This window comes from Cimex lectularius, unplaced genomic scaffold (genome assembly GCF_000648675.2).
Source record: "Cimex lectularius strain Harlan isolate CLEC.00 unplaced genomic scaffold, Clec_2.1 scaffold95, whole genome shotgun sequence".
Taxonomy (NCBI): domain Eukaryota; kingdom Metazoa; phylum Arthropoda; class Insecta; order Hemiptera; family Cimicidae; genus Cimex; species Cimex lectularius.
In genome coordinates, this window is record NW_019392779.1 from 353,912 (window position 1) to 377,478 (window position 23,567).

Genomic DNA, 23,567 nt, shown 5'->3' on the forward strand with positions numbered 1-23,567 from the left:
CCCGGAATGGTGGAAAGACAAAGTGTGGAATTTGCATGAAAGACCGGCCCCAAACCCTGGCACTAATTGCCGGGTAAATAACTCAAGGGCGTCAGGGACAGGGACGCCACCAACTCCGACGTTATCTCATGTTTCCATGTTCAACTGAGCAACGAGAATAACATTTTTTTTCCTTTCTCCACCCTCGTAACGCGCTTTGTCGCCGAACGATAAACCCGCAATGTGCAATTCTGTATTAGACGAGTAACACGATAACATCCGTGAATCAATACTTAATCATACTGAAATTGGGTTGTACGAAAAAATCCAGTTTTTATTTTCACATAATTGTACCACCATTTTATCATTGCATAAAAAGGAAATTGAGGAAGAAATACTATATACAGACAAAGGTGTGAGGATAAAGGAAAACTTATAAACTACTTCTGGCTTGAAAATTACCTAGATTATACTTATTTTAGATCATCTTTTTATCACGACATATTCACTCCTTAATGTAAAATATCTAAGTTAAGAATAGAAAAAAATCGAGCAAAGTAAGAAATAGATTCACTAGATAATCCGCATAAAAATTTGTGGATATCATCGTTTTTAGCCAAGGTTTTTTTTATAATTAGGGGTTAATGGGAATTTTAACATAACTGTCTATGAGGCAAATGAATCCACCAGCTTTTTGGGTCCCTCAGTGAGAAGAGTTTGCTGTTATCATAGTTGTGGGTTTTCTATGTAAGCCTATTTCAATTAGGTTATTTATTATGTACATTTTTAAGTCTAAAAAGTTTAAACGACCAACTTTATTTGTTTCCAATTTAAAACTTATGTGTGGTGATTAGTGACCGTTAATCGATAATTATTTTGAAATCATGAGGATGTAGGTTTTAGAAAACATTTTCTTTATCGTGTCAACGTTTCGATGTTTATTGATATCATCTTCAGGGCTCAAAGTGTTTGACTTCTGTGTATTTGATCACTTTAGACAGTATCTATCAACTTTCGGCTGTTTTCGATCATCAAACCCTGGCGCTTTCAGATGCGCTCCGGCTTTTAATATATTCACAGGTTTTTTGTATTACCCCTGACGACCACTGGTAATGGCGAGAACCCGCCAAACAAATCAAAATAACGAGTAAAATCGAGATTCTACGGAGCTATTCGACCAAAATTCTTTTTCCCCACCATTAATCTTTCATACAATCCATTATAATGTAAACATGTGTGGTGATTAGTGACCGTTAATCGATAATTATTCAGAAATCGTGATGGGTGATGTAGGTTTCAGAAAAACATTTTCTTTATCGTTCCAACGTTTCGATCTTTATTGAGATCATCTTCAGGGCCTGGGATTTACAAACATTGTTTACATTTAACAAATACATTTTGGATGTGGAAAAGTGAACTTATACAATACAAAATATATTTTTTATAAATTCAAACAAAGTATTTCTACTCACTCAAAGTATTTTCTTCTGTGTAATTGTGCCATTCCATTGTTTGTAAATCCCAGGCCCTGAAGATGATCTCAATAAAGATTGAAACGTTGGCACGATAAACAAAATGTTTTTCTGAAACCTACATCATACCAAACCGCATCTCACGATTTCTAAATAATTTAAAACTTATACTCGGATGTAAAGAATTAATTAATTGGAAGAATTCTTTCAGATTCTCTAGAGTACTAGACCAAATACGTAAAAAATCTACATATCGTTTTCAAAAAAGGACAGATTTAATTAATCTGTTATTTGATTTGAAAAGAATTTTTACAAAATTATCCATGAATATTTCGGCACAAAGTGGGGACAATGGAGGCCCCCCATTGGTAGCCTTTCAATTTCATAAAATTTATTATTAAATTTACAATAATAAGTTAGCCAGTGGGCAGGGTCGTCGGAGAGACCCTTGCGAGTCAAGAGCACGACCGGTAGATCGGACGTCAGAGAACCTGAGCGGGAGACGAGGGATCGTCCTCACCCGATTGAGGATTGGCCACACGCGGTTGACACACGGCCACCTGCTTTTGGGCCGAAGCCCGTGCAGGTGCCCCTTATGTAGAGGTTGTTTGATGTGTCATACATAATCGAGGCGTGTCACCCTTACCTCTATATAGAGAGCGTGTAGGCATGCGGCCAAATTTAAGAATGGTTCTCGGACCGTGGAGTTTAGGGTCCTCTGTTCTGTTCTTTAGGGGAATTGGGCATTTTTATTCCCGTTTTGTATGAGTGAGTGTATTTATTAGAGTGAATGGGGAGAGGCTGATGGAGCAATAGCATCCCCATCGCCCCTCGAGCAGTGTACTTAATTTGGGTCGATGGCGGAATATTTAAAAAGTACCCCATCGACCCCAATAGAATTAGTTTGTTATTGTATGCAGGCCGATGGAGGAATATTGAGTATTCCATCTATCAAATAGAATGAATATAATGTATATAGGTGTGAATGTATTTATTTGTGTGAATGCATATTTAATGTGTGTTGTTATATTCCCCATGCACTCGGGGCAGAAATGACCAAGCTATCGGATGCCCCCTGCAAAAAAAAAAGAGGAATATATTTAATAGGTCTATTTTATCAGTTTTTTACATTCATTAATAGAAATTCAGATATCGTGAGATGCGGTCGGGTGTGATGTTGGTTTCAGAAATTAATAGAGTTCTCCATAAGTTTTTGTTTTTATAGTTTAGTACTTTCTTTACTAAAACAACGAAATTTTTATTTTAGTTTTTTCTAGTTTTTCTTTTCTTACTAAAACAAGTTGTTAGGTATATTTATGTTCTTTAACTGTTTTATCAATTCTAAAGAATGATTAATATCGAATGTAGGTTTGAAATTGATGTGGGTTTTGATTATTTTATCTATTATTATCGCGCGTTTGTAACATGGAGAATTATAATAAATAAAATTTTACAAATCTAAATGGCCAGTAGTGTCCTTTTATGACTTTCAATTGCCCTTCGATGATGTAAACCAAATAAGACTTTTTTAATAAGTCAAAAATTATAAATCAAATAAAAGTTAGTATGCAGCATGATTACATGATATACTTTTATTCCTTTTTCTTTTTTATGACAAATAAACACTTGAACAAGCCATATTTATTAATAAAAGTTAACAATTAAATTGCAGTTAAACTTTTGTTTTCTGTACGATTCTGTCCGGTTTTGCCTATTGCCTATTGGTTTGCCGACCTATTTTCCACCTTTTCGAATTGAATTGGAAATAAAATGTGAATTCTGGGTATCTTATTTAACAAAGACGTAAGCAGGAAGGATAGAAATGATAAATGATGGAGTGAGTGTGGTGTTCTTTTTTCTAATTTTTCTAATAATTTAATAATACTGAGGTATCATTGTAATTTTCTACCTTTTATCTTTAATCACTAATTTATAATTAATTTCTTACAGTATTTACTATTATAATATCTATTTGTGTTATAATTTCCGCTTTTCGCAAGTTCAAATTGAGCGCCATTAAAAAACCAGCTGCTAATTGGAACGTCGCGTTGGCGGGGGTATCAGCGGGTTTACTTTTGCAATTCATGTCGAGAGACGTGGTTGTAGAGGTCCTTTGATCTGATGATGAGCTAAAGGGCTCGAAATCCGGATCGTTGCAAACCAACTTACTATGAGTACTATGAGTATCTTTAAGGATTAAGCAGGAAGGTTCTTTATTTTAACTACTATTTGTTAAATATTTTTAATTTTTCTCGAGAAATTTCAAAAACCGGCTGTAACTCAAATTTTCCAAATTTGTTCCTGGACAGGGTACATTGAAATTCGGTGCAACGTACAATACGGGGAAACAATTCGTATGAATAGTCTGCATGATTGTTTGACTTTTTAACACAAAAAAAGTCTTCTTTTTGAGTCATCTCTTACGATCTACACTACAGATCTATCTACAATAAACGATACGATTAAAGCTTCTCTTTGATTAAGTTGACATACGAAAGCACCTAGAAATTCCTGGCACGTTCGTGCTTTTCTTTAGGGGCTTTCGGGCGTTGGACAGACCGTATCTTTCGGCCCTTGGGGCGTCGCTTGGCCTTCCGATTTATCTAGATATATTTTTAAAACTCTCGAACCATGCCAAGCCGCCCGCCGTTTCAATGGAACGACTCCGAGACTCTGTGATCGACAGATTTCAAAATAGAAAAATATTACGCTTATAGATAAAAGTAGTAAATGTGTAAAACAACATAAACAGTTGCGTACAAAAATGATGAAGACGGGGTGAATAAGAATAAACGTTATACTTTACTGCCTTATACCTTACAATTATGTACGTGTTTGTAACTCTTTCAACCTGATGATGAGCGTTTAATGCTCGAAATCCGGATCATTGAAAACAATAAACTGTAAGAACTAACTTTTTAAAGATAAACATTTGCATTGGTTCAGAATTGTTTGGATTATACTTATTGTGGCTCATTATATCGTATTAGGCTGTATTCATCCCTTATAACCATCCCTAATCATCCCTAACGACGTAACGATATAAAAATTTGGACGAACCTGCAATTAGCGGCTTGTAAGTCAAGCAGTAGCAAGAACATCGATTTTTTTATGTAATACCTTAATGCAAACAAAAGGAAAGACGTCATCAGATATGAAACAAAGATTGGAGAGAGAAATACGGAGAAAGATAGAGAGAGTCAGAAAAAGTGAATTAATTAATGAAAATAATTTTATTTAAAAATCTCAAAAATTTAGGTCGCGAACGACCTCTTTTACAATAAACAAGAAAAAAATTGATCATTATTTTATATCACTACGACTTAAACACAATATCTATTCTAAAACTTATAATAAAATAATAATCATACAAAAGTCTTGTTCTTAAATACTACATCACTATACATTAATTTAGTTATTTTACGGTATTTATCATCAGAAAACTGAAAAATAAATAAAATTATATGACCAATAATAATAATAATGTGGGGGCGTCGGTGGCCGCAATGGTTTAGGCGTTGACACGGCGCTCATCACTGTAAGGTAAAGGTCTCGGGTTCGAATCCAGCGGCCCTGCATTCGAACCCGACATACTTACAAATGGGCTTTTTTTCAAAAACACCGGCACCCTGAGGGGTTATACGACCTCTGCTGTTGCCAACCCTCGTTAAAAAAATATTTAAAAAATTAATCTTTATGTAAGGTATTGGTTGTAATGAAAATGTCACGAGCGGGATTCGAACCCACGACCTTCGGCTTGGAATCCCGCTAGTGACTAACTTTTTCATTGCAACCAATACCTTACATAAAGATTAATTAATTAAAAGAAGTTATTTGGTAAATCAGACCCCGAAATATAATGGAAATAATAATAATAATAATAATTACAATTAATTAAGGTTTTTAGTTGAGATGAAAAAAAGTTAATGGCACGAGAGCGGGATTCGAACCCACGATCTTCGGCTAGATACGCCGCTGCTCTACCACTTGAGCTATCTTGACCTCGATCCACTCGGACATCAACTTCCTATCTCAACCCCACCTTATGAGTTTTCCCTCCTTTTTGCCATTTTTCAAACTCATAAGGTGGGGTTGAGATGGGAAGTTGATGTCCGAGTGGATCGAGGTCACGATAGCTCAAGTGGTAGAGCAGCGGCGTATCTAGCCGAAGATCGTGGGTTCGAATCCCGCTCGTGCCATTAACCTTTTTTCATCTCAACTAAAAACCTTAATTAATTGTAATGTATTAATTGGTCAAGCGGACCACGAAATTAGTGAAAATAATAATAATGGAGTCAGACTAGCAACAGCCTCAGCATGAGTATAGGCTCATCGCTATCCTTTTATTCTTCCATTCAAATATGATAAATAAACTAATGCTACTTAACAATAATAAGAAATAAAAACACAATAACACTTCTTTATCATCTTTTTTTTGTATTTTCTTCTAAATCATTTTTCTGCTCGTCAGCCTCACAAATTCCTGAAAAAAGAAAATCTTGCACGCACAACTCTCATTCAAACACTATCAGACAAACATTCAATAGTATAACAATTTGGGAAAAGACTAAATGTCGTTATAAATTCCAATACATTTGAGAAAGATGAAAACTGCTCTTCGAAACCAACACTTTGGACCCAGCAACTCCTTTAAATCACTCGAAAGATTGAACCTTTGCTTAAAGGGTTGCAAAGTGTCAAGTGTAGTCAAGCCTATTGGAAATGTTTAAATTATGGGACAAAAATTCGAAATTCTAATTAATGAACACGAATAAATTTTTTAATTAAAATGGGATTTTTGCGTACATATGGCCTTAACTATTAAGAATTTTAAAACGATCAATTAAAGCATTGGATGGCATTAGGATCGATTAGTTTATGAATGAATGTTTGGAGTCAGAGATTTTTAGCACTCAGAAGGGATATAGCTAACCTAAGATAGAAGATTAATCTTTATGTAAGGTATTGGTTGAAATGAAAAAGCTAGTGGCACGAGCGGGATTCGAACCCACGACCTTGTGCAAATCGTGAGCTATCGAGACTTCGATCCTTTCGAACTTCCCATACCTTTCGAATTTTGCCATTAATCAAATGTCGCGTAATCAGGATTCGATTCTCGGCGACAAATGAAATGGCCACGGAGAGCTTTAGTGAAGATATACTTCGTTTCACTTATTAAATCCATTATATTTCGTTTCCCGATTGAGCAAATAACTTCTTTAAATTAATTAATCTTTATGTAAGATATTGGTTGAAAAGCTAGTGTCATCGAAGTCACGATAGCTCAAGTGGTAGAGCAGCGGCGTATTTAGCCCAAGGACGTGGGTTCAAATCCCGCTCGTAATACTAGCTTTTTCATATCAACCAATACCTTACATAAAGATTAATTAATTTAAAGAATTTGATCAATCGGACCTGAATTATAATTAATTTACTAAGATAGAAGGTTTGGATAGTAGGGCGTGAAATGATCTTAGCCGTTAAAACGCCCTTAAAAATTAATAATAATAATAACCATTATAATAATTGTAATATAATAGTTATTATAATGAATAAAAATTTATACCATTTAAGCCAATTTTTGCTTGTTGCATTTTGTACACAGTAGTAAAATAAATGAATTAATTTTTTTTAAACAAACAGTTTACAATTAAATACAAATTTTACTTTTTTAAACTAAGGTATTATCAGAAAATTAAACAATTTTTATCAAAAAGGCAACTTTTAAATATTTATTCTTTTTACTTAGACATTGATTCTTTATGTTCTTTTTGAAACTTGATGTCGTTTTATTTAATTTTATGTGTACAGATAAATTATCATAAAGTTGTAGACTTTTGCAAATAAATGAATACTTTTTTGTTCAAAATTTTGGCATTTGCGGTTTTTTTTTTGTTTTTTGTTAATTTGACTTAATGTTCTGTATTTTTCAATAAATACATTTTTCCTTTGATGTGTGTTAATTTAAAAATCATAGAGACAATATAAAAATTTTGTTAACATGTTTAATTTTATAAATTTATCTTTAATAGTGTCTTATTAATCTAATACTTTGTTCAGGCTCATACTGTACTTTGTCATTAAGTTTTGGACTCTTCGGAGTTTCAAAGTTAGCTCGTAGTTAAGATCACTCATTAATTATTAAACACTCATTACCATATCACTTATTAGAATATAATTAATTATGTTGGCAGAATTGGCATTGCATAACAAGATTTTAATTTATCTGTAAATAATCTTTTTTTAATTATAAAGTAGTGAGTAAATCTTTCTTAGCATCGAGTGTACTTGTCTCGTCTAAGATAAGTTTTCCTCAATAGTTAATCCAAGGCATTTAATTTTATTTTTGTGTTCCAGAGTGTTTCGTTAATTCTTATAAGTTTAATACCATTTTAAGTGAACTGAAAATATTAGAAACTGCTAGGGAACTGTTATCGTAGGTGTCTTGAAATTTTTAAAAGCCGGTCAGGGTCCGAGGTGTTTATTTGATAATCCGTTCAAATTTCTCATCAGAAAGTTACACTTATGTTTTTCATACAGTTCATTTAACCCAGCTTTCCGTTGTGTTTTTAAATATTGTACTACATGTTATGCCCAGAATCATTCGTTTCTAAAAAAATTACACTTTCTTCGATTTGATATTTCTAGGCAGAAATGGTGTTTATTTTTCTGCACTTCTCGGGTTTATTTTGAAACTAGGTGAAAACTATGTCAGCATTTTACATTTTCACGCCATCGACCTGGGACAACTCAATTTTGACAAAGGACCCGTGTTGAATGCAACCTGTTGCGGTCGCGGTTATGAGCATCGAATGTGTTTTTGTGCCTTTTTCCTCCTTTCTCGTTCTCTCTCTAACACACTCTCACTCTTTCTCATTTTTTTCTCCCTCTTCATACCTTAATCTCATTGCCGGAAGGCCGTAATATCGCACAGTACCCAGGATCAAGATACGTCACCCGCAGGATCCCCCGACTGGCAGAAGATAAGGGATCCCACAATGGCTTACGTCTCCGGGCAAAGTTGCTATCTCCTCCGGTCAACCTTGTCAAAACTGTTTACAAAGCAATCCCGAAAATTCAAGATGACAATTTTTTTACGTGCGTGTCTGAAATTACATTTAACCTGGATTTACTGTTGTATGAATATATATATATATATGTTTGTGCTAATCATATACACGCATTTTGTACATCAAGGACCGCTTACAACGTCAAATAAAATTCCAGATCGACATTGGGAGATGGGCGTCGAAAAAATGTAATGTTGCATGAAAAATAAAGGATACGGAAAAGTGAAAATGGAAAAACATTGATAGTAAAGAAAGTAGAAGGAGAAGAGGAAGTATTGATAATGTAGTGGTCAAATAAATATAGAGTAAGAGGAAATAGAGAGGATGGAGAGCCAGAGAGAGAGAGAGAGTGCAAGAGAGAGGGAGAGAGAGAGAGAGAGATAAACAGATAGAGATAGATAGATAGATAGAGAGAGAAGGAGAGAGCAAGAGAGAGAGTGCAAGAGAGAGAGAGAGAGAGGGAGAGAGAGAGAGATAAACAGATAGAGATAGATAGATAGAGAGAGAGAGAAGGAGAGAGCAAGAGAGAGAGAGAGAGAGAGAGAGAAAGAGAGAGAGAGAGAGAGAGAGAGAGCAAGAGAGAGAGAGAGAGAGGGTGAGAGAGTTCAAGAGAGAGGGATAAGGAGAGAGAGTGCAAGAGAGAGGGAGAGAGTGTGTGTGTGTTCAACAACACCAAACAAACCAACAAACCAAACTTAGAAATTCACAAAACAAAGATGAAACACACGCACACAAAAGCAAGTATAAAAACCCACATATATAAAACAATCATAGAAACACACACAAACTCGAAACAAACATAGATGCACAAATTCACACACAAAACAAAGGAAAGAAAGTGAGAGACACAGTGAGAGTGAGACTCAAAGTAAGAGAGGGGAGAGGAGTAGAAAGAGAAGGTGAGAAAGAGATAATAGGGAAAGACAGAGGACAGAGAGAGAAAAAGAGAGAGCAAGAGAGAGAGAGAGAGAGAGAGAGAGAGTGAGAGGGAGAGAGAAAGAGAAAGAGAAGGAGAGACAGTGCAAGAGAGAGCGAGATAGAGAGAGAGCAAGAAAGAGGGAGAGAGAGAGTGTGTGTGTGTTCAAGGGTAAGAGAGTTAGTAGAGCTAAGAAAGGAAAAGAGTCGAGTGAGTGACAAATAGAAATAGATGGAGAAGAGGATAATGTAATGTGTCCATATATATATATATATGGATATAATGTAATGGTTATGTAGTGAGATAAACAGAGAGTAAGAGCAAATAGAGAGCAGGGAGTGCAATTGAGAGGGAGAGTGTGAGTATGTACGTGTGTGTGTGTGTGTGTGTGTGTGTGTGTGTGTGTGTGTGTGTGTGTGTGTATGTGTGTGTTTTCAAGGATTTGGGAGATAGTAGACACAGAAAGGGAAAAGAGTTCAGTGTGTGTGTGTGTGTGTGTGTGTGTGTGTGTGTGTGTGTGTGTGTGTGTGTGTGTGTTTTGGCAAGAAGATACCCGTTAAACATTTGCAAAAAATATGTAACTGAAGGTAAAAAGTTTACTAAAACTTGGAACGATACAAATTAAAAATTCATTCTTTCTCACTCACTCTCCCTCTCTAACTCCCTTCTGTCCTATATTTTTGTGTGAGCGTTAAACTGAAAAAGAGTTGCGTCACAAAAAATATACATCAAAGGGAATACGTTGTTTCAATCGTCTCAAACCCTTGGTTAATGTAAACAAACTTACCCTTTTGTAAATAAATATACATACATATCAAACGGAGACAATTACTGTTTTAGTGTTGGTTTTTTTATTGTTTGTTCTGTATATTTGGACCCTTTTATGTAGAAGCAGTTTTTACATACCCAAGAGTACTGGACCCTCATTACTTTAATTAAAAGAGGTTTAATGAAATTATTTATTTATTCGAAAAAGTTAATTATAGTTTGTTGTTAAAAAGTCGAACTAACTAATAAATCAAGCCTCTCCCAAGAAGTTTTCAATCGTATTTTTCTTAAATATAGCCTTCCTAGTGATGAAACTGATAACTTTTCACTTTTCAAATAACATCTATTTCCTATTAGTTTCAGTAATGAAACTTATTATACAAACATGTATGAATGGACGGTAGAAGAATAGGTCAGAAAAAAAGATTAGTCCGCCTTTGGATAAGATTATCGCACTGTTTTGCTTTCTCTTATCAACGCGTTCAGACAAACAAATAATTCTATAAACATATTTTTAGTGCTAACATGGCAATGCCAGTAAGAATGTAAATTTTTCTTTTCTCGATCTTTTTATACGGCTTTTTCACTGCAGAGACCGACTACATTTTGATAATTGATTTGAAAACTGCTTTTTCATAACGTCTTGCTTTGAACTGAATCTTGTGACTTTTGAAGCCTCAAAGGAGTGTCTATGCTTCTGAAACTTTATTAATTAATATCTTCCTACTATGTTTTGTCCGATATGTAGAGAAAGGTTGCTCAGGGGACTCAATTAATTAAAGTGTGTCATTCATTTGCTCCATGTAGATAGTGAGTAGGCATGTCTTACGATATGAAACTTGCACTCGAGTACGGCAGCGAAACTTCGGGGGTTTTGGAGTTCAGTTAGAGCTGTATTTTGTATTAACTGGTAAGTAACACGGACGCTTGCTTTTGGGTCAAAACCCACTTAAGTGCCCTGTTTGTAGTGTGTCACATCTGATCGAAGAGTGCCATGCTTTGACCCCTTACAGGCTACATACATATATACATATACACATTTAAACACATATTCATTTAAATATACATTTACGCATACACCAGAAAGAGATTTATATATGAGAAAATACCACTGTTTACCTTAAGAAGTAGAATAGGGGTCGCCCGCCCCAGTACCATCTTTATGTCAGGTGTCAAGCCTACTCGTTCCTTGTAAGGAGCCAAGGCAAGGCACCCTTTGATCAAATGTGACACACTGAGTAACCTTTCTGTACAAACAAGGCACCTGGGTTTTGACCCAAAGTGTCAGCCAAATATGGCCTATCCTCAAACGTGTTAGCCCAATCCTTTCCTTTCGGTTCAGATTCTCTGAGGGCCATCCATAGTCTCTTCATTTCAAGAGTTGTTTGAACGAACTGGCCCACTGACGATGCCAACGCTCATTTACAATATTCTTTACTGCTGGCACAGTGCCACTGAGCCGGATCGAGGAGGTTCGATATTTACTATGGTAAATGTATGTATAAGCGTGAATGTGTCAAGCGGACAAGCGTCGATGGCGGAATATTGAAAGAACGAATTCCAGAGTGGGTGAGAATGTGAGTTAGCATAGGTAAAAAATTAATTAAGGTTTTTAGTTGAGATAGAAAAGTCAATGTCACGAGCGGGATTCGAACACACGACCTTCGGCTGTAAGTAAAAAGGAGGGAAATTCAAAAGGTGGAGATGAGATGGGAAGTTAGTGTCGAGTGGATCGATGACACGATAGCTCAGGTGGAAGAGTAGCGGCCTATCTAGCCGATGGTCGTGGGTTCGAATCCCGCTCGTGACATTGACTTTTTTATCTCAACTAAAAACCTTAATTAATAGAAAGATGTTAATTGGTCAGGCGGACCATGAAAACTAGTGAATAGGTAAAAAAACTCTCTCTCTCTCTCTCTCTCTCTCTCTCTCTCTCCTCTCTCTCCCTTCTTCTCTCTCCCTTTCTCTACTTTTGGTCAATTTCTTCTCGGTGTTTCAAAATGTATGAATTTTTAAAGATAGCACATGATTTAAGGATCTACGCTCCTTGAAAACGTACACACTAAAAACAGAACATTTTTTTCCACCTAGTACAGAAAGAATTGCGGCAATGACCTTTTCCTTCGACCCCATCGATCGCGGCTAGGTGACTGACTTCCTTTTGATCTATTTAGAGACATTAAACACGTCGATTTTACCTCTTTTCCCAATTTACAACGGTTCAGGTGCCCTGGATTTTGGGCCATCGCTTTCAATTTAAAAAGAACGCCGCGGGGGAAAATCCAAGATCGTCTTATGTTTGTGTTTGTCTTTCTCTGTGTGTGTGTGTGTGTGTGTGTGTGTGAGAGAGAGAGAGAGAGAGAGAAAAAAGAGAGATTTGTGCGGTGACAATTAGCAGGCGACTCACAAGCCAATTTGCACCCGTGTTCGTGCTAAAACGCTTCCTCTTTTACAACGGCAGGTTGAATTCTAGCACGCATAATTTCTATTTCTACACCGTGTCTACTTAACAACGATGTTTTTTCAGTTTTTTTTAACAACTCTTTTGTTTCACTCAGGTGGAGTGCGACGGTTCAACTCATTCCGCCTTTTTGCTGAGCACAGGCGACTCAAACAACGATTTGTAACGCCCACAGACATTCGCTTATCTAAGCATTTGCTGCTTGTAGAGAAATACTTTGTTTGTTTGTTTTTTTTCATAAACAAACAACTGTGTTGATAGAAAACGACTTTCATTAGACTCTGTGATTAGATGGTGAACTATTCAAATAATGCGCTGTGACTTGGAAAGAAAAAGAAAGAAAGAAAATTTTATGCTTTAATTAAGAAGAATGTACCTTTCAATGCTGCGCGTATGTATGATAGACAAACACTTTCAAAATCATTCAATCATTCATTCTACGCAAGAGAGGAAAGAGGGAATTCCAGTTAGCGATAATCGGCCGGCGTGATGGGATTTTCAACCAGGATTTACGCCCAACGGCTTTTTAGACGCGGACAAGATTAGAAGAATGTGGAACACCGAGCCATCCGTTGTCATCTGCTGACTGTGATAAATGGAACACTATGATTTAGATATACGGCCGATGTACGCTCACCCTCCCTGACAGCGCATTTTCAGCAGATGAGCCAGGAGGACAACTACCCCGAGGGTGAAATTCCACTGGCGAGATCCAGTTCCAAAGCTATTGTTTGACTAAGCTCTAAAATTCAATGGGATTTCCTAAAGATTAAACTATAAACCCTATCTGGCCCCTTGGCAAAGTTGCGGTTTAAACGGATTAAATTTTCATTACAGAATAGCACGTTCCGGTACGTAAAATATTCCGCTCTAATGAGATTTTTTTTAATAACAATTTATTCCCTGATATTTCCAAAATTTGCGGAAAACAAGAAAAATCCGTTTGTAATACTCCAGCGAGAATAGGCAGACCGAAATTATGGAGAACTAAACAAACTACTCCGCAGGTAAAAAGGTAAAGCTCATAAAATATACAATCTGACACATTTTGTCTAACTAAATTCCTTATGAAAATGCCCAGAATATTATTAAAATATAATTAATTCATTGTCTAATAGTTTCAAACGTTACTTTAATAAAAAATTATTCAGAAATCGTGAGATGCGGTCTGGTGTGATGTAGGTTTCAGAAAAACATTTTTTTATCGTACAACGTTTCGATCTTTATTGAGATCATCTTCAGGGCCTGGGATTTACAAACATTGTTTACATTTAACATGTTGAGAGTGCCAGTGAGGCAACATCCCCCCCCCAAAAGGCCCTGAAGATGTTCTCAATAAAGATCGAAACTCATTCAATTCACTAGTTTCGTGGTCCGCTTGACCAATAATTAATTAAGGTTTTCAGTTGAGATAGCTCAAGTGGTAGAGCAGCGGCGTATCAAGCCGAAGATCGTGGGTTCGAATCCCGCTCGTGTCATTGACTTTTTTATCTCAACTGAAAACCTTAATTAATTGTAAAAGATCGAAACGTTGGTACGATAAAGAAAATGTTTTTCTGAAACCTACATCACACCAGACCGCATCTCACGATTTCTGAATAATTATCGATTAACGGTCACTAATCACCACACATTTAAAAAAAAAAGAACTTACAATTGCATGCTCTACCACTTGAGCTATCGTGACCTCGATCCACTCGGACACCAACTTCCCATCTTAACCACACCTTTTGAATTTTCCCTCCTTTTTGCCATTTTTCAAATGTCGTGTAATCAATTTGATTCTCGGCGACAAATGAAATAGCCACGGAGAGCTTTAGTGAAGGTATACTTCATTTTAAACTTATTCAATTCACTAGTTTCGTGGTCCGCTTGACCAATTATCAATTAATAATCAATCAATTAATGTATTGCAATTAATTAAGGTTTTCAGTTGAGATAGCTCAAGTGGTAGAGCAGCGGCGTATCAAGCCGAAGATCGTGGGTTCGAATCCCGCTCGTGTCATTGACTTTTTTATCTCAACTGAAAACCTTAATTAATTGTAAAAGATCGAAACGTTGGTACAATAAAGAAAATATTTTTCTGAAACCTACATCACACCAGACCGCATCTCACGATTTCTGAATAATTATCGATTAACGGTCACTAATCACCACACATTTAAAAAAAAAAGAACTTACAATTGCATACTATTCTGCATGACAACAAAACTACATCCTACCGTTTATTAATATTTTCTCATATAAATACTTCAATGAGCTAAAAAATCAACGTGTGTGATTCTTGATCCACATTTTCACTCTTTTATTAACATGAAAAATTCACTGAACTAGATGCCTGTTAATTAATCACACAACAATACAAAATGAAGCGTATTTGTTAAAAAAAACCTGTTAAGCTTAAACAGAAATCGTTGGAGTTCTGCATCTTCATAACATCACCTTCATTCGGTCCGCCCATTCTCGCTTTTTACCCAGTTTTATCGGACAATCTATAGAGCTCGGGCGATAAATTTCCAAGCTGGTAATTTGTAAACCGGGCCGTTTTATCGCCGTTCTCATTTTTATCTTTCTTTCCTCTCCCTCTTCAGCCTATTTACACAGCGCCGTCAGTCAATCCGACCCCTATCTACTTTGTTTACAAACTGAATAAACACATCCTGTATAATTTTCGGACTGTTGGCTATCATTTTCTTCACACAACCGGACTACCTGATTTTTACAAAGTACCGGGCTTAGCTCTTTTAAATATTTTTTAAGCCCTTGAAAAACCTCGGAGGGTGAAAACCACAACAGGAAATGTTTCTATGTTATCAGAATAGTCGGGACTATGAATACTGTATACGATAAGGAACCCGGCGTGATCAATAATGAAATGAGGTGACTTTCCAGCAACTGAAACATTCACCTTTTGTGCTACCAATTTTTATTTTGTGGATCAAGTTTACTCAGATCTCTCTATATCTATCTATCTATTTATTTATATTTTCTTTTTTTCTCTCTCTCTCTCTCTCTCTCTCTATTTTTTCTCTCTTTCTCACTTTCTCATACCCTATAATTTTCTGTTTCAATAGCTTTTCCTTCATTGTAATTAAACTATCTATATCTAGCCCTTTATTGTGTTCTTCTCTCCGTCAACGTTTTTACGTTTATACCTGCCCATTTCATTGTGTCAATCTTTTTATTTCTCTATCTATTTATGTATTTTTTCTCTTTTTAATTTTGTTTTGTATATCTATCTGTCTTTCTATCTATTTATTTATCAATATTGAGATTAAAGAGGGGAGAGAAGGTCTCGAGGTCATTGTCGTTAAGTGTGACCTGAAATGTGGGCTTGGGGATTAGGATGAGGAACATGAGAGAATTCTGGATGAGGTTAGTAACGTAGTAAGTCCCTTTGACAATTTATCTGAGGACTTTTGATTGCAAGAAATGTGTGGTGATTTTGTTTGAATATAAAATATATTTAATTCACTTTTCCACATCCTAAATGTATTTGTTAAATGTAAACATTGTTTGTAAATCCCAGGCCCTGAAGATGATCTCAATAAAAGATCGAAACGTTGGCACGATAAAGAAAATGTTTTACGCCCGACGGCATCTCACGATATCTGAATAACGATTGGAAGAATTGTATACACCCGATATTGGATTGGGTTGCCAGAGCCGCCACAATTCCGTCTGTCCAAAGTGGTCGCAATAATGTCTTTACAAATCTCAGTCAAAAATATCTTCATAGTCGTTTACCTTTTCTGTAAGTTTGTCTGGACCTCACGTCGGTAGCTACATGTTAATGTACAGTGTTTGATAAGATCTAGGTAATTTTTCAGCTTGATGGGTATTAAAAGACAGAATTGCGGTGGTAATGAAGGTGTTGAGATGTAAAAGAAAGCAGAGTAAATGGTATTCAGGTTGGGACCAAGAATGTTCCCTTGTGGGCCACCTGCTTGCATCGGTCTGATATCTGAGTACAGCTGTGACTCTAAAGCATCAATCAATTAAATCGGGTAAGGAAACGTAACGTTGATATGCGCACATTATAAAATTTTATGGTATTAAATAAATAAAGTTTTTAAAAATTCGTGTTCTTCACGATTTAGAATAATCAAATAAGATTATTCAGAAATCGTGAGATGCGGTCTGGTGTGATGTAGGTTTCAGAAAAACATTTTCTTTGCCAACGTTTCGATCTTTATTGAGATCACTTCAGAGCCTGGGATTTAGAAACATTGTTCAAATTTAACAAATACGTGTAGGATTGGAAAAAAGTGAATTTATACAATACAAAAAAAATACATTGATTGAATATAATTTTTTTTGTAATTTACACGATTTCAACATAATATTGTTACCCCTATTTTTCTGAAAAAATAATCATTGCTTAAAAAAATTGAAAGAGTATGGAAAGATAATAAAAAATCCTTTCAGATCTTTAAATTTAATGTGTAGAGATTAGTGACCGTTAATCGATAGTTATTCAGGTATCGTGAGATGCGGTCGGGTGTGATGTAGGTTTCAGAAAAACATTTTCTTTATCGTGCCAACGTTTCGATCTTTTATTGAGATCATCTTCAGGGCCTGGGATTTACAAACATTGTGTAAATTTAACAAATACATGTAGGATGTGGAAAAAGTGAATTTACACAATGCAAAATATATTTTTTATATATATTCATTCAGAGTATTTCTACTCACGTTGTCAGAAATACTTTGAATGAATATTTTAAAAAATGTATGTTGGCGCGATAAAGAAAATGTTTTTCTGAAACCTACATCACACCAGACCGCATCTCACGATTTCTGAATAATCTTCGACTAATGGTCACTAATCACCACACATAATTTTTTTTTTTTTTTGTAAAATTGTGATTTTTCCATTTCTTTCAATTGTGTCAAAGATTTAAAACGGATAAGAATCTATTTATGAAACGACAGCCAGCAAAAGCAATCGTTTTGCCTTAAATATTTGGCGTTTGTGGATGTAAAGGCAACAATTTGAGGAAGTTTACGACCTCGGTTTATACGAGGCGGGTAATTCATGGGAAATTACTCAACAAAAAAAAAGATTATGGCAACGAGTTATTGTTGTTTTTCTTTTCCTCCGGAATACATCTTTTCATCTTGTTGACTTTTTATTCTTCGTTTTGCAGGTAACAAATTACCTCTGGCACAACTTCTAGTGATTGAATTTGCCGCAAAAATGTCTGTACTTTCAACTAAAAAATAATATTTCGCATATATTATTGTACTCTTTAATCATTGAACGGAGGAAAAACGGTCATTTCGTTCATAAACTGTCCAATTTCCAAGACTCGGATTGATGTCTTCTGTTGGTTTATCGTTTATAGATAGTTATCGGTTAGACAAACTTCGTCTACGACATTTTTTATATTATTGATAAAATCACCAAGAAATTTCAATTTAAAAAAATAGTTGCTTTTAAGTACATCATCATTGCGTTTATCAACCATTTACACAGACTTCTATTATTTTATCCTGATAGCAGGTTGTATATTAATTGTACGTATTTGATTATATATGCCAATTATATAAAAAATTTGGGGTAATGTGCAGTATGAACTTAATACACTCAATAGTATGTTGAACGAGCCCTTGGGCATTTACTGACAATGAGTCAATCTTTAGATATTTCCTTACTGAAGATGGCACAGAGTCGAAACCTGACCCAGTGCCAGTTCGATATGTGTGCACCGATTCGCAGACCAACATCCACCATCAATTTGATAGAAGTTACACTCTATTATTTGACCTTTTTTCGAAGGAATACCAAAATGCAACTTCTAGTAGTAACTTAAAAAATTACTCCTTTCCCATTGTTAAACACGTTCTTTCTAGAGTGAGTGGAAAAAAACAGCTAAAGAGAGACAGCGGCTGCAAGGAATGAGGGATAAAAAAGCCTGCAGTGAAAGAGGGAGAGAAAGTGTGCGTGTGCGTGAGTGAAAGAGAGAGAGAGAGAGAAGACAGCGGGTGAGTGAAAATATGTTAAAGCAGGTGTGAAAGCACGCACGCTTAGGTTACTATATATTAAGTGATTAAAGGGGGAGGAAAAGAAAACAAAATTTCAAGAGTGGTGGAAAGAGAGAAAGAAGGACGTTGAGTGAGGTATCTTATTTTGATTGAGATGAGCGAGACAGAAACCGACGTATAAAGAGAGAGTGTGTTAGAGATTGAGAAAGAAAAAGAGAGAAAAGAGAAGAGAGGAAGAAGATAAAAGAGAAGGAAAGAGAAAGAGAGATACAGAGGAAGTAAGAAAGGTAGACAGATAGAGTGAGAGAGTGTGATGTGAGTGTGCGTATGAAAGATAATAGTCAAAACTAGGGAGAAGATTGAGAGAGAAACAAAGTGAGAAAGATAGAGAGAGAAAGAGAAAGAGGAAAGAGAAAAAGAGAGCGAAAAAGAAAGATAAGTAAAAGAATGATGGATAGAGAAAGGTAGGTAGGTAGATAAATAGATAGATATAGAGAGAAAAAAAGAAAGAAAAGTAAAACAATGATGGATAGTGCAAGGTAGGTAGGTAGATAAATAGATAGATAGAGAGAGAAAAAAAGAAAGAAAAGTAAAACAATGATGGATAGTGCAAGGTAGGTAGGTAGATAAATAGATAGAGAGAGAAATAAAGAGAGTGAGAGAGAGAAATGTAACAAATGTGTAGTATTTAGTGGCCGTTAATTAATGATTATTTGGAGATAGTGAAATGCGGTCTTGTGTGATGTAGGTTAAGATAAACATTTTCTTTATCGTGCCAACGTTTCGATCTTTATTTAGATCATCTTCAGTGTTAACTCAACACTTACAACACGACACACAATCGTGACACATCTACACAGAAAACACTCTCTTTGAGCCCTGAAGATGATCTAAATAAAGATCGAAACGTTGGCGCAATAAAGAAAATGTTTTTCTAAACCTACATCACACAAGATCGCATCTCACGACCACCAAATAATCAGTAATGAAGCATGTAATAAAACCTCTCTCTTTCTCTAGTAATAATTATAATATTTGATATTATGTAATTTAAATATACATGAATATTAAAAATTTAGAGTTTTATTTAGAGAAAAAATTATTGTTTATTCATTCTATTGTGTGTGTGTGTGTGTTTTGTTTGTACGTACAAACATATATAAATAAATTTTATGTATTTTTATGTTATTAGCTGAAAAATACAAAAAAAACTGGCCATTACATACTGCTTTACTTGTCGCTAACTATTGGCATTTATGAACTTAACTTTAAAGTCCTATTCTTTCGTTTAAAGATTGTAGTTATTATTTTAGTTTTTAAAATAGAAATGAATATTGTGTTATATTTTATTTGTTTTTTAATATACATTATAGGGATTAGGTCTTTAAGATTGATCACTCCAGAGGGTTTTCTTTTAAATGAATTGCTGTAATGTTTTCAGAATGTAATACTGGAAAATTGACTTAAGCGCTTTTTTATAAAATGGCACATTAATGGTCAGGCTTTTTGGTTAATAGTAACTCATTTTCATAAGTAATTGTGCACTTTAAGTGTACATTAAATCTAATTAAAGTTCAACTGTAAATTGTATTTTGCAGAGGCGTTGACACCAGGTGATGGACCTGGTGTAAAACTTTCGACGAGGGACATCTGTACCCCATACTATTGTGGTGGTATATCATGATATTTTTATTGCTCGAGGATCAGCCAAGTAACGAAATTGATATTTTTTCTCATAAATATGCTCTATGAGTCCCTCTATGCTATATGAGAGAGTGAAAAATTGATACATAAAGAAACGTCTAGTATTTAATGAGATAAATTTCACAGCGATACTGACCTTTGCCCTATTTGACGAGACGTGTTTGACAAGCTCTTGTTGATTTGATAAAACGAGCTTTTTGCGTCTTAAGGAGCTTATTTGCTCGTGACAATATAGTTTTTTTTTTACTAGTCAATAAAATTTCTGTAAGAATATTCTCAGCAGATAAGTAGAAATTCTTGATTCGATTCTAAATGTCTTCATCTCGTAGGCTTATCTTTCATGAAAAAAAAAAATATATATCTCGTTTTCTTTTACGTCACGGAACCCTAGGGATAAACCGAATATTTTTCGTGTCGGATCGAACTTGTTCCTGCGTACCTTTTTGTGTTCAACGATACCCTTGCGTTTTCGACCATCCCGAGCCTGACTCCAGACCGGAACGGAGACTTTTTCTTTTTTTTTTTTTTTGTCTATCGAAGAATGTTTTTTAGGGCGTCCTTCCGCTTGAACGGCGTATAACGTAAGGGGACAAAGTATAAGGGTCAAGGGGACATTTCGTTTTAAAGGGCCTGGCCCAGGTTCAATTTATGACCCTATTAAAGATTTCCCGTTCTGTCTGATAATCAGATCCCGAATATTTTAAACGTTAATCTCATTCGTCCATTATGTGGTGATTACGACGCATTTCACGAAATGCACGGTTTATTTATAGTCAGGGGCTATATTTACATGTTGCCTTTATTGACTGATTAACACGCTAATCATTAAAATAGGATTTTAAAACACATAAAATTCGTACTTAATTGAACGTGTGTGTTTTTTTTTACATGCAGGTAAAAATTGTGCAAGGTGTAAATATTGTTGTGATTAATTTTCCCCTTTTGGCTTATTGTCGTATTGGGACCATTGAACATTCTACGCATGAGTGTTTGTTTATTTTTATTTTGATTATTTGTTTTGCGCACCTGATGGTGGCGATCCCTTGGCCTTCGACTTCCTTGGGTAGATGACGGGAATGTGGCTTTGTCCACAGCCCATCACTGTCCACCGGGATCCATCACATAAACACAGGCACTGCACAGCACGGCTATCCACTCAGCACTGGGGTGCTGCTCGGGACTGGATGCCTCGGCTGGCCCCCACTCCGCGCCGCCACCGCACCCCTCGCTAGTCCAGCGAGGCGTACTTCGCGGGGGCCGCTATATATAAATTCGAATACGGTCGCATCAAAAACAACAGCGGTTTAGTGGGTTTCCGGTGGCCCGGGGGACCGGCTGACGCTCTGGGAGCGGCCCGATGGCACTACCGGTTCCGATGAAAGCGATGCAACTAACTGTACATACAGAACGTGACATGACATATAGAACTAGAAAAATTTTAGATTTAAACTAACAGGGGAAGGCTAGGGACATGGGATCTCAGATTTGAATGAAACCTTTGGTAATACTGTCCAAAAATCGAAGAAACTTGTCCGAGCTTCCTTGCAAATGAGCACTAGAAGCCGAGAAAAAAAAATTCAAAGTCATATCATAGTTTTCTAAAGAGGTTTTTCTGCCTTTATTCTGCATGCATTTCAAGGTTATTGTACAGGGTTTCGACTTTTGTTCCCCTCTGTTTTTCTCAAAAAATAATCATCTCATAAAAAATTTAACAGAATTTTTTTTACCATAAGCTCAATCCCAAATTTATGGATAATGGCGAAAACCATTCGAAAATCGGTTCATGAAAACGTTAGATTTACAGGGTTTTAACTTACTAGTGTCCCCTCTAGTGTTTTCGCATATCAACCCAGAAAAAACTTAATCAGTATTTTTTTCATAAGTTATACTTTCAAACATTGAAAATAATTAGTTTGTTTTTTAATTGCCTAAAAAGATATAAATATATAAATTTTGTTTTTTAAATGGCAACCTACAATTTTATCTACGGAATATTCTAGTTCATTAAAGTTTAAGAATAATGGCGAAAACCATTTGAAAATCGGTTCATAAAAAACTTAGATTTACAGGGTTTTAATTACTAGTGCCACCCCTAGTTTTCTCAAATACTAATCATCAGAAAAATTTTTAGTTTTTTTAGCATAAGTTATACTTTCACACATTGAAAATAATTATTGTTTGTTTTTCAATTGCCTAAAAAGATCGAAAATATAAATTTTGTTTTTCAAATGGCAACCTACATTTTTATTTACGGATTTTTCAACTTAATTAAAATGAATGGATAATGGCGGAAACCATTTGAAAATGGTTCATAAAAACGTTAGATTTACAGGATTTTAACTTACTAGTGTCCCCCTAGTTTTCTTATAAACTACTCAACCCAGAAAAAACAGTATTTTTTAGCATAAGTTATACTTTCAAACAATTAAAATAATTATTGTTTGTTTTTTAATTGCCTAAAAAGATATAAATATATAAATTTTGTTTTTTAAACGGCAACCTACATTTTATCTACGGACTCTTCAAGTTCATTAAAATTTATCGATAATGGCGAAAACCATTTGAAAATCGGTTCATAAAAACGTTAGATTTACAGGGTTTCATCTTACTAGTGCCTCCCCTGGTTTTTTCAAATACTAATCATCCCAGAAAAATTTTTTAGTTTTTTTAGCATAAGTTCCATTTTCAAATATTGTAATAATGGTTGGCACAATAAACAAAATGTTTTTCTGAAATCTACATCACACCAGACCGCATCTCACGATTTCTGAATAATTATTCTAATAATTACTGTTTTTCTAATTTCGTTAAAAAGAGAGAAAATGAAAATTTTGTTTTTCAAATGGCAACCTACATTTTTATTTACGGATTTTTCAACTTAATTAAAATGAATGGATAATGGCGAAAACCTTTGAATAGAAAAGAATAAACTTTTATTTGTACGTATGCAATACAATATATACAATAATTTTAGAAGGTAGGGAAAGTTTCACCGTGGCTTCCAACTATTTACAAACTAAGCATTTTTATATAGTAAGAGGTACGAGAAATTCCATAATAATTTGTGGGAAAAAATTTATGTTACAAAAACCACGTGCAGAGGGATGAAGTCTATACATTTTTATCTCAATTAAAAACCTTAATTAATTGTAATATATTAATTGGTCAAGCGGACCACGAAATTAGTCAATTCTATACATAGGATTAAA

General features: G+C 35.2%; 1 protein-coding gene across 2 annotated transcripts in view; it reads right to left on the reverse strand.

Annotated features, from left to right (window-relative positions):
- LOC106667827 overlaps positions 1 to 21,541 on the reverse strand; it is a 206,052-nt gene extending 184,511 nt beyond the window's left edge. For both annotated transcript variants that reach the window (XM_014396029.2, XM_024227733.1), the window contains exon 1: positions 21,385 to 21,541. In XM_014396029.2, the coding sequence (XP_014251515.1) occupies positions 21,385 to 21,457 (73 nt within the window). In that variant the 5' untranslated portion in view covers positions 21,458 to 21,541. The remainder of the gene's footprint in view (positions 1 to 21,384) is intronic.
- Positions 21,542 to 23,567: the final 2,026 nt, after the last annotated feature.